Here is an 18,756-nt window from a genome sequence, read left to right as displayed (position 1 = left end):
TAGTTTTTTTGTGTTTCATCTATAAAATAATCTCAATTATGATAATCTGATTATTTATTACTAGTAGTAGTAGTAGTAGTAGTACTACTACTACTACTACAGTATAGTTCATAAATGTATTTACTATTACTTAAAGTAATCACCAAAAAAAAATAATATTATTATTAATATTATTATTGATATTGTAATTATATGTATGTTTATAGTATAATAGTGTACATTGTATTGTAATAATCTTATTGATTATATTGAATATTATTATTATAAATAACTTTTACTATATTAACTTATATATATATAATAAATTTTATTATACATTAGTATATTATATATATATATATATATATATTAGGAAATATCTCATTTTACTTAAATATTGTATTTATTAAAAAAATATATATATATTTTAATTAATTTTATTTATGTGTATATTTAACGACAACAAAATATTGATACTAATAAATAAATAAAATTATATAATTTATTATTATATTTTTGTGACAATTAATAATAAACAAAACTTTTTTTTTTAAAAAAAAGTTTATGTTAAAAATATTTATACCAAAAAAAAATCATAATAACATATGTAAAACAGCTATATTTTTCAAAAAAAATATTATTTATGTATATATATATATAAAATTTTGTATTATTTTAAATAATAATATTTATAATAATTATAATGTTTATCTAAGTGTTTAATAATTAATGGCACCACAGTTTCCGGCAATAATAATAATAATAAACATTTTTAAATAACTTAAAAATAATTATTAATGTTATCATTATTATTATATATTTCCTTATAGTTTATTTTGATGTTTGAGAGAAAAAACATTAACCAAATAATAATAATAATCATAAAAACTTTTAAGTAAAAAATTTAAATAATATTCATGAAAAATTTAATATCATTACTAATGTACTAAAAAATATTACAGTAAAATACAAATTGTTTGCCAATGAAAACTAAAATCTAATATTTATATACATATATATATATTTGTTTTTTAATATTAATGATGTTATACAGTATATATATATATATATATATATATATATATATATATATATATATAAAGTACAGGTAAATAACATATGTAAATAACAAGTAGTAAAGTGGTTATGAATTTTAAATGTTATGTAATATAAATGTAATATACAGTATATATATATATGTATATATAAAATGTAATTTTCACATTTATATGCAATCTATTTTAACAATCGTGAATAATAACACAACACCACTAAATTATATATATATATATATACATTATTAATAAATATTTCATGATTTTATGTGTGTTTATCTAATATGAAAACTACAATTTATTATTATTATTATTATAAGTTTTTTGATGTCCACAACAAATTTGAATCACTTATTATTTTTTTTTTTGGTAACAACTGTTGAAACACACATAATATACACATATATAATATATACACATATAATATATACACACATAATATATATACACATATATAATTATACACAAATATGATAATTATATTACATAATACAGTATACCCCTGTATTAATAGTGTGTATATATATTAATGATTTTTGATTGCCACTATATATAATATATCATATATATATATATATATACATAAGTTATATAAACTATTTATATACTGTATAATCTATATATATATTCACGATTGATAATTTTTTTTTATGATTAGATTTTATATTAGATATTAGATATTAATTTTGTTGTTGTTGGTTATCACATTATATGTAATATCATAGATATTATCATAATATTATTATAGCATTATGTAGTGTAAAATTTTATTATTATAAATTTAAATTACATCAATAAATTAAATTATACTGCTATTTGATTGCGTATTTAGTTATCGTTTTTTATTTTACTAATTTTAATAATTATTTTTATGATTATTATTAAAATACGGGACCACATGTGCAGTCATATTGGCATTTATTATGTATATATATATACTATAAATATACAGTATATAAATATAAATTATATTATATGCACCACAAAAATGCACAATTTATGTGTTATAAATTAAATGTATACAAAAAAACATACAGTATATGAATATTGTGTTAATTTATTAAATTTATATATTTTTTTGGGTACTGTATATTGAATTAATTAATATATAGTATAATAGATTATAGAGTAATATATTATAGAGTATAGTGACCAATACATATGTTTATATTAATTACATATATATATATATTTAAAAATGTTATATATATTTAATTACACTATAATAATAGGATAAATTTATATTTATTAAAAAAATAAATTTTCAAAAAAATTACATGATAAAATTTAACATTATTGTAATTTATAAAAATTGATCATGATCAGTGTAAACTATTTTTTGTAATTTTAATATTTAAAAAAAAATATTATTTGGTAACCATATTATTAATTTAATCGATAATAATATTATAATACTAGTGGTATTTATTCCCCACTATTAGTATTATTATTATTATCTAACCCTACCTTATAATCTCATTATTATTATTATTATATTTAAAAATTTATTATTATCTGCTATTTATGTATTAGTAGTTAATGTAGTGGGCCCTCAACGAAAAAAAAATAATTATGTATATTAATCTAACTATATATATATACACTGTTAATAAACTAATAAATTGATGATTTAGAGAGAGAGAGAGAGAGAGAGAGAGAGAGAGAGAGAGAGAGAGAGAAGAGAGAAAAGTGAATGAACTGCAAAAAAATCAATCAAATAATTATTATTTATATTTTTGTTTTTGTATTTTTTTTATAATATAAATATCGACCCATTTATTTAAAATTAATTTAAATTTTTGTTTTATAAACTCTCCCCAAATGAGATTCAATTGGTATTATTATTATTATTATTATTAGTTTAATACTAAACTATACCACAACTTGTTATTTTAATAATTTTTTTTAAATAAATTATATTTAACTTTTAAAATTATATATAATTTTTTTTTTTAAGCGAAAGTGTATGTTATATACAGTATATTTTTTTTAAATGATAACAATTTTATTTTTTCAAACAAATTCATAATTAATTTTCAATTTTTATTATTTATTTTTTAAAAATTGTTTGAACACAAATGATTAGCCACAACAACAAAAAAAGTTAATCGATATATAATTGACTAAATAATTAATTATTATTATCATTAAATTAAAAAATTTATTATTTTTTTATTATTATTATACTGTATATGCAAACTATTTTTTGTTATTATTTATAAATAAATAAAATAATAACTATTAAAAATGCTAGACCACCAAAGATATAATAATGATTATTTTTTTAATTTATTATTTTTTAAAAATAATAATAATAAGTAATAAAAACATTATAAATATAAAACATTAGTTTTAATGAATAATTTTTAAAATATTTTATTTATTTATAGTTATAAAACATTTTAATGTAATTTTTTTTGTTTAAAGCATAACATAACATTTTATATATATATATATATATATATTCATATAGCATTTAATAGTTATAATAATAGTTAACAAAATAAAATATATAGTATTATATTTTATTGTTTTTTTTTGTTTTGTTTTGTTTAAGTAAATGTATTTAAACAAGCATTACATTTAAATAACAATAATATTAACCACAAAATTATAATAATTGTTGTTTTATTGTTTATATAATGTACAGAATATTTAATAACTTCCTTAATATATATATTTTATTATAATATAATATATTTTTATAATTATTAAAACTATTATATAATAGTTTACTCTTGAATTTTATTGTTTTTGAATATAACTTTATAATATAAACTATTAACTACTGTTTATATATATTAATATATTATTATATATATGTATATAAAATACAGTACAATAAACTACAAACAATAATATTGTTTTAATACATAGAAATTAAAATCCAAAAAAATAATAATATATTCAACTATTAAATGCAACAATAATTTATTGATAAACAAAACAAAAATAAAAGTTTTTTTTTAAATTATCAAAATTTAATGATGAATGTGTTAAATGATTATTAGTATTATAATTAATAATAATATTTTAGTATAATTAATAAAAATGTCGATTATTAACTAAACTATTATAAACTAAATTAGCGACACAATAGTACAGTACTTACTAATTATATATCATTGATAAATATAATGATAAAATATTATTATTACAGTATATAATACTATTAAAAAAAATTACTATACACAGCAAATATATGTTAATATATTAATATATATTATCTCATAAATTATATCAAATGTGATTTACTATATCATATATATTTTGTATTAATAATTAAATTATGTAATAATTATGTCACAATGTGTTTTAATTGTTGTCATACGAGTTTTTTGTAATTGATGACCTGAAATTAAAAAAACACACATATATATATACTGTATATATATATATATATATAAATATATGTATATAAATTAAATATAGTATAGTATGTAACAAAAAAAAAACATTATTTAATTAATTTAAATCACTAATTTAAAATCACATAATAATAATAATAATAACAAACTCAGTAACGATATATAATAATAATAATAATCTAATATAATTATTATTATAAAAAAAAATTTAATACATCAATAAATAATAACTAATTAGTATTACAATACATATTAATGATATTATAAAAATCATTAAATTATATATTGTCTCTAAAAAAAATGTATTGTATTAGCAAAAAAAAATTTGTATCATTTTATTATCAAAATATTATTATTTTTATTATTATTATATAATAGATAATAATAATATACATGTTAATAAAATTAACAATTAAATATATATCTCGTGACGTAGTATTAGTGACAAAGTCACAGAAATTGAATGGTCGCTAACTGCGTAAACTGTGACTTTGTCACAGAATCATGTGACCAAAATCAAATTCATATTAACCAATCAAAATTAATTTAATTGTTTAACCGTTTAATTGTTAGTACAGTGTGTGACTTGATATACTGATCAATTAACGTAATATTATTAAATATATAAAATTGTATATAAAGAAGTTGAGAAATTAATCCAATTATCATCAAATGGTAAAAATAGCTGAAGAAGTTGAGGAATTGATCCAATTATCATCAAATGGTAAAAATAGCTGAAGAAGTTGAGGAATTGATCCAATTATCATCAAATGGTAAAAATAGCTGAAGATGTTGAGGAATTGATCCAATTATCATCAAATGGTAAAAATAGCTGAAGAAGTTGAGGAATTGATCCAATTATCATCAAATGGTAAAAATAGCTGAAGAAGTAGAGGAATTGATCCAATTATCATCAAATGGTAAAAATAGCTGAAGATGTTGAGGAATAGATCCAATTATCATCAAATGGTAAAAATAGCTGAAGATGTTGAGGAATAGGTCCAAAACATTGAATTAACTTTATAAAAGTTTTGTAAATTAAGTTATTACTAAAGTTATTTAAGAATTGATTGTATTTTTATGTCATTCGACATGTCTGACAATCAACAAATGCATAAGTCATCGTTGTCCTTATCAATCGATTAATTCTGCTGTTTAAATGATAATTACCATTTAAATGTTAATAATTCAACTTTTATTAATTAATATTAAAATGATGATTTACTAAACCAGTTACTACAAATACAATCTATAATAACTGGACAATCAATTAGTACAGATTTAACGCCATCACTCAAAACATGTCATTAACTTCTTCAGTTGTTTTTACCATTTGATAACTATACTTATTCCTCAGCTTCTTCAGCTATTTTTACCATTTGATAACTATTACTATTCCTCAACTTCTTAAGCTATTTTTACCATTTGATGATAATTGGATCTATTCCTCAACTTCTTAAGGTATTTTTACCATTTGATGATAATGGGATCTATTCCTCAACTTCTTAAGGCATTTTTACCATTTGATGATAATTGGATCTATTCCTCAACTTCTTAAGGTATTTTTACCATTTGATGATAATGGGATCTATTCCTCAACTTCTTAAGGTATTTTTACCATTTAATGATAATTGGATCTATTCCTCAACTTCTTAAGGTATTTTTACCTTTTAATGATAATTGGATCTATTCCTCAACTTCTTAAGGTATTTTTACCATTTGATGATAATGGGATCTATTCCTCAACTTCTTAAGCTATTTTTACCATTTGATTATAATTAGATATTTAAATTTATAAATTATTTTTTTAGTCACATTATTTTTTGTACACACTGTACATTATATCAATAACAATGAAAATTAGAACTCTATTTTGATTGGTTAATGAACGCGCGTGAATAACCACTGGTCAACAATTCGAACACTTAGCTTAAGTCTAATGTATTATTTTTAAACACTTAGGAGATATATATATATCAGGGTTAAGTAAGGGGGGGGGGGGTAGGGGGGGTAAGGCCAAAATACCCCCCCCTAAGATCGAGAAATTGGGATTTTACCCCCCCCAGACTTTTTGACCAAATGGGAAAAATTGTCGCTTAAAAACGAGGAGAAATGACCCCCCCTAAAATTTCGGCGCCGAAGGCGCCGAAAATTTTTTTGAGATTTATAAAAATTTTAATTTTAGTTAATACTATTTTAGTAAGTGTTTTTATGTTTTTAAAATTTATATGATTCTAATTATTGATTAAAAATAAGTAAAAAAGTTAAAATAACGTTAAAACTCATCAAAAAATAACATAATTTTACTTAAAATATTAAACTAAAAAGTTAAAAAATACCAATTTGTTGAAAAGAATAATCATATTACAATATAAATAGAAGTTTGAGATAGTTTAAGAAGTTAATAAAAAAATAAATACTTATATTACAAGGTTTTTATTAATAATTTTTAAAATTTTAACTAAAAAATTTAAAATATTTTTAATTTTATAATTAGTATTCAATCAGTATTTACATAAAAATAACATTAAAAAATAAAAATATATATCTATAAACTATAAGCATTAAGTATTATTTAAAAAATTATTTTAAAAGTTAAAAATTACTAAAATACTAAAAAACTCAGTGTATCATTAATGCCTTTATCACCTATTTTTAAGTATTTAATACATTATTATTTTATTTTTTGCTAAAATTTAAGTTTTTATTAATTTTTAAAATTTTTTTTTAAAAATATTTATTTTTGTTAAAATTTAACTTTTTTTTATTTTTGTTAAAGTTTTTTTTAGTATTTTTGTAAATTTTACCTATTTTCCTGGGAATTTATACGGGAACTTATGGGAATTTTATCGAATTTACATGGGAATATTCGGGAATTTAAGGGAATATTAGGGAATTTTCTCTTGACCCCCCCCCCCCCCTTGATTTTGGATTTTTGAAAAAATTGCCGTTTAAAAATGCAATAAAAATCTTACCCCACCCAATACCCCCCCCAAGATTTTTCGAGAATTTTGTAAATTTTACCCCGGTCTACCCCCCCCTAAAATCCAAAACCTTGCTTAACCCTGATATATATATATACTGTATATAATCACTTATTATATAAATTAGATAATAATTAATAGATAATTGAATAATTGGAAACAAAACAAAACAAATTATACAAATAAAAAAAATTATTATATATTTTTAAATTTTTTAAAAATACTTACAATTAGGTGGTAGTCGACTACTAATACTATTACCACTACTACTACAAGCAATTGCTTGACTAAAACGACACCTTATTATACAATATAATGAATGTCTAAAATTATAATTAAATCCGCCATAAATTATGGGATTAATTGCCGACGAGCCGTATGCTATAAAATGCGATATATAGGACAGCCATGAAAACCATTTGGGTAACTGTTCCCCACGGGATAGAGAGATCCAGGGATAGACACAAATAAAAATTATATATATATAAATAAAATATAAAATAAATTATAACAGTATCTAATAGTTACTATTAATAATAAATTTTTTTTTTATTTAAAAAAATCTAAAAATTTATTATTCAGTATAACTGTATTATAAACAATCACTTTTTTTTTGTTGTTAACAAAATTGTTTTTCTACCAGTTTTTATTATTATTAATTTTTTTTAATAATAACATTTACGACACACATACACACATATACACACATACACACACACACACACACATACAAACACACACATACACACATATACACACATATACACACATATACACACATATACACACATAGACACACACATACATACACATATAGACACATATAGACGCATATAGACACAAATAGACACACATACACACACATACACACACATACACACACATACACACACATACACACACATACACACACATACACACACATACACACACATACACACACATACACACACATACACACACATACACACACATACACACACATACACACACATACACACACATACACACACATACACACACATACACATATAAATACTACTAATATATTATATATTATTTATAATACATGTATATTTATATATATAGTTTAGGATTTAACTACTACTACTAAAAGTTTCCAAAAAAAATAATAGTAATAATAATAATAACTTATTAACTATTGATAGATACTGTACTAATAGATACAACAATTTATTTGTTTTTTAATTTATCAAAAAAAACATACCTCTCCTGAATCATGGGATGAATGTCCAAACTGTGAATAGAGTACAATGAGCTGTAGGGGCATCCAGGATATGACAAATACAATGAGTACCAGACATGACATTTTGATAACCTAATTATTATTATTATTTTTTTATGGAGGGGTAGGCAAGGGTGAAATAATTAATTTTTAAAAAATCATTAACAATTTAATTAGCATTATCAAATATTAGTATTTTAGCATTAATTACTATAATACTGTATATATCTATCATATATTTATGATTATATCAATATATATAAATTATAATATATTTATGGATATGTTTCAAAAAAATTTGTCTTAAAAAATGTGTTTGTTATTAAAAAAAATTAATTTATGATTAATACATGTATTTTAAAAATATTTTAAAAACTATTTATACTAAATATATACATATTTTTTTTAATTTATAAATTATTTGAATTATTATTATTTTTTCAAAATTTAGTTATTATTACTACAATATTATTGAAATCAACTATTGTTATCAAATATTTTATAATAATTAAATTTTATAGTAAATAATATAGTTATAGTAACTTATATAACTCTACATAATTTAAATTGTATTAAAATTATTTAATTTTAATAATAATAAAAATAATTAATTTTCTCATTTATTTATATAAATTTTTTTTTGAAAAATATATTAATAATTATTAACAAAAAAAGTTATTATTAATTAATAATAATAATTATTATTAGTTTTCTTACTCTCTTTTTGGACGCCATTTGACGGGAATACTGGCGCTTAGTTAGACAATCGCCGGGTACGACACGTTGCCATAGTTTTTTGACAATCAACGAATAGGCGGTCAACATTACGAGGACAGGTAGGAAAAACATTATGACCGTAACCAACAAATAGTATAGTTTTTTGTAGGTATTCAATGTAACGCACTGTTGTCGCTGGGGGCTCCAGTAGCGAGGGGTTGGCCAGGTTTCCATACATCGACTTTCGGTAAAATCATGCCACTGTGTGTTGGGTCAGTTAGGTTTTTTTTTAGGTGGGTGTCAATCAGTATTAAGATAGCGTATACAATGTAATGGGGATAGTAATCAGGTTATAGACACAGGTAATTGAGTATTAATTAAATATGATATTAAATATTCAAGTAAACTATACATATAATCAATTTTTTAAAAAATGACCATGGACCAAAAATTGTAGATAATATTAAACTACTCAACATTATTGTTTTTTGATTAAAATGTAAAATTAACTAGATGATAAGTCAACTATAATATAGTATATGTATTCCACTCATTAGTTTATATAAAAATATCTGATTAACAATTCAAATACAATTTAAAAAATTACCAAGGTGATATAATTATAGATAATATTAAACTTAACATTATTGTCCATGGTCATTTTTTGATTAATTGTACATACATACATACAATCAATTTTTTAAAAATGACCATGGACAAAAATTGTAGATAATATTAAACTACTCAACATTATCGTCAATTGATTATTTATTAATTTTTTGATTAATTATAAAATTAACTAGATAATAGTTTGATAATAGTCTACTATTTTAAGTCAATACTATTATCAATAGTTAATTTTTTACAATTAATCAAAAAAATGACCAATTACAATAATGTTAAGTTTAATATTATCTATAATTATATCACCTTGGTAATTTTTTAAAAATTGAATGTATGGTTAATCAGATATTTTTATATAAACTAATGAGTGGAATATATATATATATATATATATATATATATATATATATATATATATATACTATATTATAGTTATACTTATAAATAGTTAATTTTACAATTAATCAAAATTAATTACAATAATGTTGAGTAGTTTAATATTATCTACAATTATGGTCCATGGTCATTTTTTAAAAAAAATTAAATGTATGGTTTACTATAGATATTTAATATAAACTATACGCTATCTGTATCCACACATTTAAATACTTGTGTCAATAGAGTAGCGCACAGTTAGGTGGGTTGGGTGGGTTGGAAAGGGGTTTACAACACATATATATTTTAATAAAAAAAATGTTATTTTCATATACATATATATAGTGATGTCGGCGAAACAGTAGGAACGGTATGGATATGATCATCGATGCCAACCAAATACCCGATATGATTAGTCCGGTACGTTGTTTAGTGAATCGGGCCTTCAATGGATATAGAATGGCCACAAAACGGTCCAACGATATGGCCGATAGTGTGAGTACCGATGAGGTCAGACATGTCACTGAAAAATTACAAAACAAAACAAAAAATTTATTTTATTTTATTTAAAATATATTTCCAACCAAAAAAAAAATATAGCATGAATTCAATGATACTATAAATTAATATATAGTTTATATAATATTGATTAAAATATTTGATAACTATTTTATATATATATATTATGTAAGTATCCATATTGTTGTCTATGTATTGCTTCCTATGCTATATATATATATATATATATATATATATATATTGATAGCATAAATATAATATATATATATATTGTTAACTATAAAGCAAAACACTTTAGTGTAGTTTTTTTTGATAAGCTATTGAATAATAATAATAATACAGTAGTATATAAAAAGCCAACAACAACAAAAAAAGTTTTATTATGTATTGAATATATAAAATGATTTTTTCTATAGTTATATATATATATATATATATATATAAATGTTTTTATGTTAAGTTATCTAACTGTCCACTTGAACCAGTCATACAGTATTTATATTGTATATACAGTTTATATTTTTTTTATCGTAGGCTTTCCATTCAATTATATTGAATATAATACAGTATTATTGCAAATAATATTATTATTGAAAATTTCCTGAATATTTTGACAGTCCATATAAGTGGCTATCATTTTATACATATATATATATATATATATTTATAATACAGTATATAAACTAGTAGTCATATTATCAATAAATATATTTATAATATATATTGATATTAATGTATAAATGTTATGAGATTTCGTGTAATTTTTTTATATGAATAGAGAAAGTGAACCAAAAAAAATATATTAATATATAAAAAAATATGATTTTTATTATTATTTAATAGATTTCAATCAAATGTTTTGTATATTAACTTATTTTTATTAATATCATATATTATTATTATTAAAATATTGTTTATTATAAAAATATTATTTATTATTAAAATATTGTTTATTATTATTAAATGTCACTATAATAACATTTAAGATATTATTATTATTATTATTATTAATATATACTAGTATATTAATATTAATAATATACAGGTTTATTAAAGTATATTAAATATATAAAATATATTAAAATATTTTTTTATCTAACATTTAAAAGTTTTCCTATAATAAAAATAATAGCCATAAAAGTATACAAATTAATTAAATATCATATAATATTATTTTATAATATTTTTGTTTTGTTTTGTTATATAATATAGAAATTTGTTGATTAAAAAAATCAATTTACAGTAATAATAATAATATAATTAGTAATTAAGTTAATAATATATAAAAAATAAGTTTTTTAAATTAAAAAAAATTATTAAAAAACAAGCAATAAAAAAATCATTTAAGTTTTTTTTATACAAAAAATTATCTCAAATATTAAACTATTAATTTAAAGTATAGATCCCTTTTAATTAAAATCATTTATATATATAAATACTGATAATATATTACATTAATATAACTCAAAATTGTAAAATATCTGCATATATATTATTTGCTATTAAATTTAAAAAAAAATTTATTTAAAAAATATGATTATATTTAATAGTTTAGATTTATTTATATGATATACCCTATTAAATATTAATGTACAGTAATATAGTAATAATGTAAAGTTCATACAAAATTAAATCCCATATATGAAATTAGTTATTTTTTTTATTATTAATACTAATAGATTTACTTTAAATATTTAAAAAAAAGATAAAAATAATTTTATATTAAATAAATACTAAAATTTTTTTTTATATTATTAATTGATTAATCAATAAAAGTCAACTAAAATTTAATTACTAATAATACAAACAAAAATAGTAATAAACTATTTATTTTTTTGTAAAATCACATATTCATCAAATTATAAAAAATATATTATAATATAATTCAATAATAAAAAATTATTATTATTATTGATATCTCAAAACAATTTAATAATATTTAATAATTATTAAATACATTTAAAAAAATTATTTTGTTTTTGTATTTTTTTTGTAATGTATTTTATACTATTTAAATCATTTTCAATAGTTTTGAGATAATAATAATAATTTTTTTCTATTGAATTATATTATAATATTTTTTTTTAAAAAAATAATCTGATTAATATGTTAATTAATTAAAAATTAATTAAAAAATAATCCGGGTAATAATAATAATAATACTTACTTTGTATGAATGCATTAAATTTGCACATAAATGAGCCCAATAGATAAAACGGTTTGGTTATCATATCTATTTGATTGATCCATAAACAGAAACCGCATACTAGTATGGATGAAACGGCCAGATTGGTTAGGTAGTAGTTGATAGTTGATCTCAAATGATGACATACTATAACGGCTACTATGACGGCACCGTTACCTACGAGTATGACTAGGCTGACCACTAGGCAGACTACTATTTGTAGTATAGTTATCAATGATATACCAGCCGATGACGATCGTATGAGTTCGGGTCGCGGATATTGTAGACGTTGGAAATCGATGACCGATATGTCCAGATTGGCCGAGCAATCATCGGCAGCACCAGTATTACTACCACTACTACCAGTAGTAGTAGTAGTAGTACTAGTAATGGTCGACCCGTTTGTGACTGCGGTAATGGTGTTGTAGTAGTAGTAGTCATCATCATCATTGACAGTGGTATCGGTATTAATATAATTATAGATATCGTTGATATTATCATTGATTAGCAGTAGCCGACTATTGCTAGACAATTGTCTAATAGTTTCATTAAAAAACAACATTTTTTTTGTTTATTATTATTAATTGTATTTAAACGGATACACAAACACTACATTGGATAACAAAATTGATGAAAGAAATAACAAAAATAATATATATATATATAAAACAACTTTTTTTTTCTTTAATTACATTTATCTGTATATTGTATACGATATATAAGTTTTAGTTTTGTTTTTTGGTGTGAATTAGATATAAATAAAAGGGATGTCTTTTTTTTTCTCTCTCTCTATACATGACATCCTCTGTTTAATTGCGATTACATTGAAATGACAAAACTTTTTAGTAGCAGTTTGTTTGATGAGATATATACTGTATATATATATAATAGTAATATATGGGAAACAATATATCCAAATGTATAGTACAGTATATATTGTGTGGACAGTTGTTTTGTTATACAGCTATCACTTCTCATCTCTCAATCCTAATGTGTCAAAAAATATAGAGAGATGCGATGGTTATGCCTACCAGTGCTCTACATATATACAGTACTTACTGTATATCAATGGGTATGCCTTTAAGCCGTTTCCTTAGCAGCAAAAAAACGAGATGAAGGAGACTGAGAGAGACTGAGAGAGAGAGAGAGAGAGAGAGAGAGAGAGAGAGAGAGAGAGAGAGAGAGAGAGAGAGAGAGAGAGAGAGAGAGAGAGAGAGAGAGATGTTTAGCTCTCTCTCTCTATCAAAACTGTTATATATTTTTTTGATTTTGAAGATTTTGATTGATTTACTACTTTAACAGTGAATCTTAAGTGTTTTTATATGATATCCTATATAATAGGATATATAATAATATAATAATATCATAATATATATATTAAATGTCTTTTACTTTCTCATAGAAAAAAACATTTTTATTTATACAGTATTTAACTAATATATATATATATTGATATAATATATATTAATACTAAATATATTATTTAATATATATATATTTGGTGACCTTTACTATCTATAATATAATTTTTTATATTAATATATATAAATAATCTGTTTTTCCTATTAGTTATATAACTAATGTATTTATTTAGTTATTATTTTTTATTTATTTATTATTAATAGGAAAATAGATTAGTATAAAAATAGCTTAAATATTTTAAATAAATTAATTTTAAGTATTGATAAATATAATATTAAATTATTTATTTTTTAAAAAACTTAAAGTTATAATATTAAACATTTTAACATAAAACATTTAGCTATTACAACATATAGATAATAAAAATAATATTTTTTTCAATAAATATTTAAAGGTTTTATTGATTTATTTATTTTATTTTGTGGATAACAAACAAAATAATATACAGTATTATCTCAATTACTAAATAAATAAATAAATATTGAATAACTTGAATAATTAAACAATTTTTATTTTGGTTATAAAAATATTTTATTGATAATAATAAAACATCAAATAACACATTAAAAAGATATATTTATATAAAAAATTACAATTATTTAGTTATTTTGCTTTAAAATTTTTTTTTTTAAAAATAACAAATAAAAAAAATTATAAACGAATAATATATTTACAATAATAATAATAATTTTATAACATTTACTGTTTATATACAAATTTAATGATAAAAAAATATAATTACTTATATATTTTAAAAAACGTTTAAAAATATATTTATAGAAAATTTTTTAAAAACATTATTAACTATGCCTTAAAACACTTTTAATTTTTAATTTATATAAAACTTTTACAAAAATAAACACATATTTATATATATATATATATACAGTATATTATTGTATTAATAATACTACTATTAATTTGTACAGTATTTTATAAATAGTTGTATTATATTTAATCGTAAAGTTTTTTTACTTATTTTTTGTTTGTTTGAATGATAAATATCTCTAAACCAACAACAAAAACAACAACAAAAATGATTGAATTATTACTTAAAATACATATAATTTTATAAATATATTTAATTTCATGTCTTATCTGACACTAATTATAGAGTTAATTATTTTTTTATTATATATATAAATACAGTATAAATATATATATAAACAGTATATAAAGTTATCAAAAAAACTAAAATTAAATTATCGTTTAAAATAGTTAATCATTTATTTTTTTTTCAACTAAATTGTTGATTAATTGATTGACAACTTTCTACAGTTTTTTTTAAATACAGTAAATTTGAGACAAAATTAGCAATTATTTAGTTATTTATTTAATAACAAATTTTTGTTGTTGTTGTAAATTACAGGAACCATTTCAAAACAAAATAATAATAATAAACTAATTTTTATAAACAATTTTTTTTTGTAAAATATTTTTTGTAACAAAAAAATCATTTTGTACTCAATTATGTAATTTTTTTTTAATAAATTGAAATACATTTTGTTTTGTCTATTTATTTCAATTTCTATATATTATTATATATAAATATATATATATTAATAAATTGAAATAATTATTTTTTATAATATATAAATTTGTACATTTTGGTATTATAATATAAATATTAACAATTTAGTATAATAATAATAATAATAATAAGCAAATTATTAAATACAAATATAATTTATATACAGCTATATATATATATATATTTATAAAAAAATATATGAATAAATTAGCTAAACTTGTTATATCAAATCATAAACTTTTGATTAAATGTTTTTTTTAATAACATTAGACTTTTTTATTTATTTTTAAAAAACACATAAATTGTTAACTATGCTAAAAATCATTATTATTATTTCAAAATTTTTTTTTACATTTAATTATACTGTACATACACTGTGACAATCATATATAATCAGATATGATATACAGATGCCTATTTAATATATTTCAAAAAAAAAATTATATATTATAAATTGTTTTATAATTATTATTTCAAAATAAACAAAAAACTATAATAATAATAATTACTAATTATTTTTATTATAAACTATAATATAGTTTTTATATAACTTATAGTTATATAAATCACAGTATCTTATTTTTTTTTAAAAAATATACATTATATATATATTATCTAGCACAATTATCTTAGCACTGGGATACAGTTGTTTGATGACCACCATGGTCATCAACAACACGTTTAGTATTATTATTATTAATACTACTACTACTACTACTACTACTACTAGTATTACTTAAATCAATTGTTTTACTATTATTATTATAGGGTTGTCTTAGCTTACAATTGCTATCGTAATAGCTATTTGATGCCTGTATCAGATCGACACTACCCCGAGTATCATCGGTATCAGTGTCGGTATCAGTGGTATAACCCATACGCCGACTGTTCAGATAGTATCGGTTAACCAGACAGGCCATACCGGTGCCCAATAGCAGGCCAGACCAGACATCGCTCGGATGATGTCGGTTGACAACTATCCGGTTTAAGCCGATATAAAGTGATGCCAATACAGACATCAGCTGTAGTACAGCCTTGAGTGCGACCAATAGTTGGGAACGCATTTTCTGGTGCAGGTATATACAGAAATAGACGGCACAGTAGGCCGAATAGGCTGAATGACCCGATAGGAAGGACATCCGAGCCTCTTGAATCTGGTCGTACAGTCGATAGCTGTTAGCACAGGTATAGTTGTCCACATAGATTGCCGTACGACTGTCCTCTTTGCCACTGCCGTTACTACCGCGGCAATCATAGTCGGGTCGGCACAGATCAATAAAATCGGGTCTCAATCGGCCCGTAGTATACTTGATAACAGTAGTTATCAGTACCAATACTAGTGCACCCAAATAAAAAACGGATAGTTTTTTATATAATTTCCACGACAGGTATCGCCAATCAAATTGATGGGATGTCTTATCGATGAAAACATACATTTTCCGCACACGTATCGACTCGAAGACAATGATGGCCACCGCTGGCAATACGAACGACCAGATAAGCAGAAATATGGCCGCAAACCCACCGCCACCGCTACTACCACCAGCACCGGTAGCACTGGTGGTGATGACCAACTCTTTGTGCGGGTAGCGTATGGTATGGTCATCGCACCAGTAGCCCCGTCGATAGGGTTGACATAAACATTTGATGAGTAACCAGAGGAACAGTATGATTGTAAAACACAGGGAATCGATACATATTTTTTTTGTCCGACTCGACCTCATGAGCTTAACTTCCATCAAATGATGCAAACAATACATTAGTTGAGACATTGGTTTTTTAAAGGATCAGTTGGTTATTATGAGTTAGGGAGAAAAGTCATGTATTTTTTTATGATTATTAATTAATTAATTAAAAAAAACACAAAAATTATTATTAAAACTTTTTTTGATGATAAAATCATATGTCTATCGATGGGTATATATATATATAATTAACACTTAATTAAATGTTTTATTTTTATTTAAAAAAATTTTTTTTTATCATTTATTTTCACACACTTGTTGACTGTATTTTTAATACACATCTAATTAGACGATAGTTTTGATTTTTGTTGAAAAATATTTATATATATATCTATATATATATATATATATATATATATATATATATATATATATATAAATGTATTTATAATAAACAGTTTATATTATATAACCGTAATGTTGTTGTTGTTGAGGTTATTGTCTATTTATTACATTATATATAATGATAATAATAATACTGTAGATAATAATGATACTAATAAATCATTTTTATTTTATTTTTATAAAAAATTGTATTTTCATTCATACAGTTAAACCCCACACACATATACACACCGATAATAGGCTATAAATGACCCAAATTTACAGGTATTAGCTATGATATTATAATAAAAACATATATATATATATATAATATTTATTATTATTATTATTATTATTATTAACACTTTGGCGAACATTCACTTTTTAATATCAAAAAAAATAATATTTTTTCTACTAATTTATATTAAAAACAAAATTACACGACAACTCCTTTTATTACAATTATAATAATATTAAATAATAATAATAATAAATCTTTTAAGTAAATGATTTTTAACTTTATTTTATATGCTCTAATTCATAGACACTTTATTAGTATTTATTATTATTATTATTATTTAGTTAGTATGCACACCAAAAAAACAAAATTATATTTTAAATAAAATTATTTGTATAATCAATATACATAATAAGTATATATATATTATTATATCATTTATTA

At 20.6% G+C, this 18,756-nt stretch overlaps 2 protein-coding genes across 2 annotated transcripts; both read right to left on the bottom strand.

Moving 5' to 3' along the window:
- Positions 1 to 4,852: 4,852 nt before the first annotated feature.
- LOC128959060 (neuropeptide SIFamide receptor-like) lies at positions 4,853 to 13,614 on the bottom strand. The gene is made up of 5 exons (XM_054305004.1): positions 13,035 to 13,614; positions 10,684 to 10,871; positions 9,350 to 9,610; positions 8,615 to 8,665; positions 4,853 to 4,891 (listed from the first exon to the last, which is right to left on the bottom strand). Exons 1-5 carry the CDS (start codon positions 13,612 to 13,614, stop codon positions 4,853 to 4,855), a joined length of 1,119 nt encoding a protein of 372 aa, XP_054160979.1.
- A 1,947-nt stretch (positions 13,615 to 15,561) lies between these two features.
- LOC128959059 (phospholipid phosphatase 1-like) lies at positions 15,562 to 17,777 on the bottom strand. Its single transcript, XM_054305003.1, has 2 exons — positions 16,790 to 17,777; positions 15,562 to 15,578 (listed from the first exon to the last, which is right to left on the bottom strand). The coding sequence occupies exons 1-2, from the start codon at positions 17,775 to 17,777 to the stop codon at positions 15,562 to 15,564; spliced, it is 1,005 nt and encodes a 334-aa protein (XP_054160978.1).
- Positions 17,778 to 18,756: the final 979 nt, after the last annotated feature.

Source organism: Oppia nitens, unplaced genomic scaffold (genome assembly GCF_028296485.1).
Source record: "Oppia nitens isolate AA-2021 unplaced genomic scaffold, nextdenovo-longstitch-racon4-pilon3 scaffold40_pilon_pilon_pilon, whole genome shotgun sequence".
NCBI classification, from domain to species: Eukaryota; Metazoa; Arthropoda; class Arachnida; order Sarcoptiformes; family Oppiidae; genus Oppia; species Oppia nitens.
The sequence above is the reverse complement of the archived record's forward strand: the minus strand, read 5'-3'. Positions and strand labels throughout refer to the sequence as shown.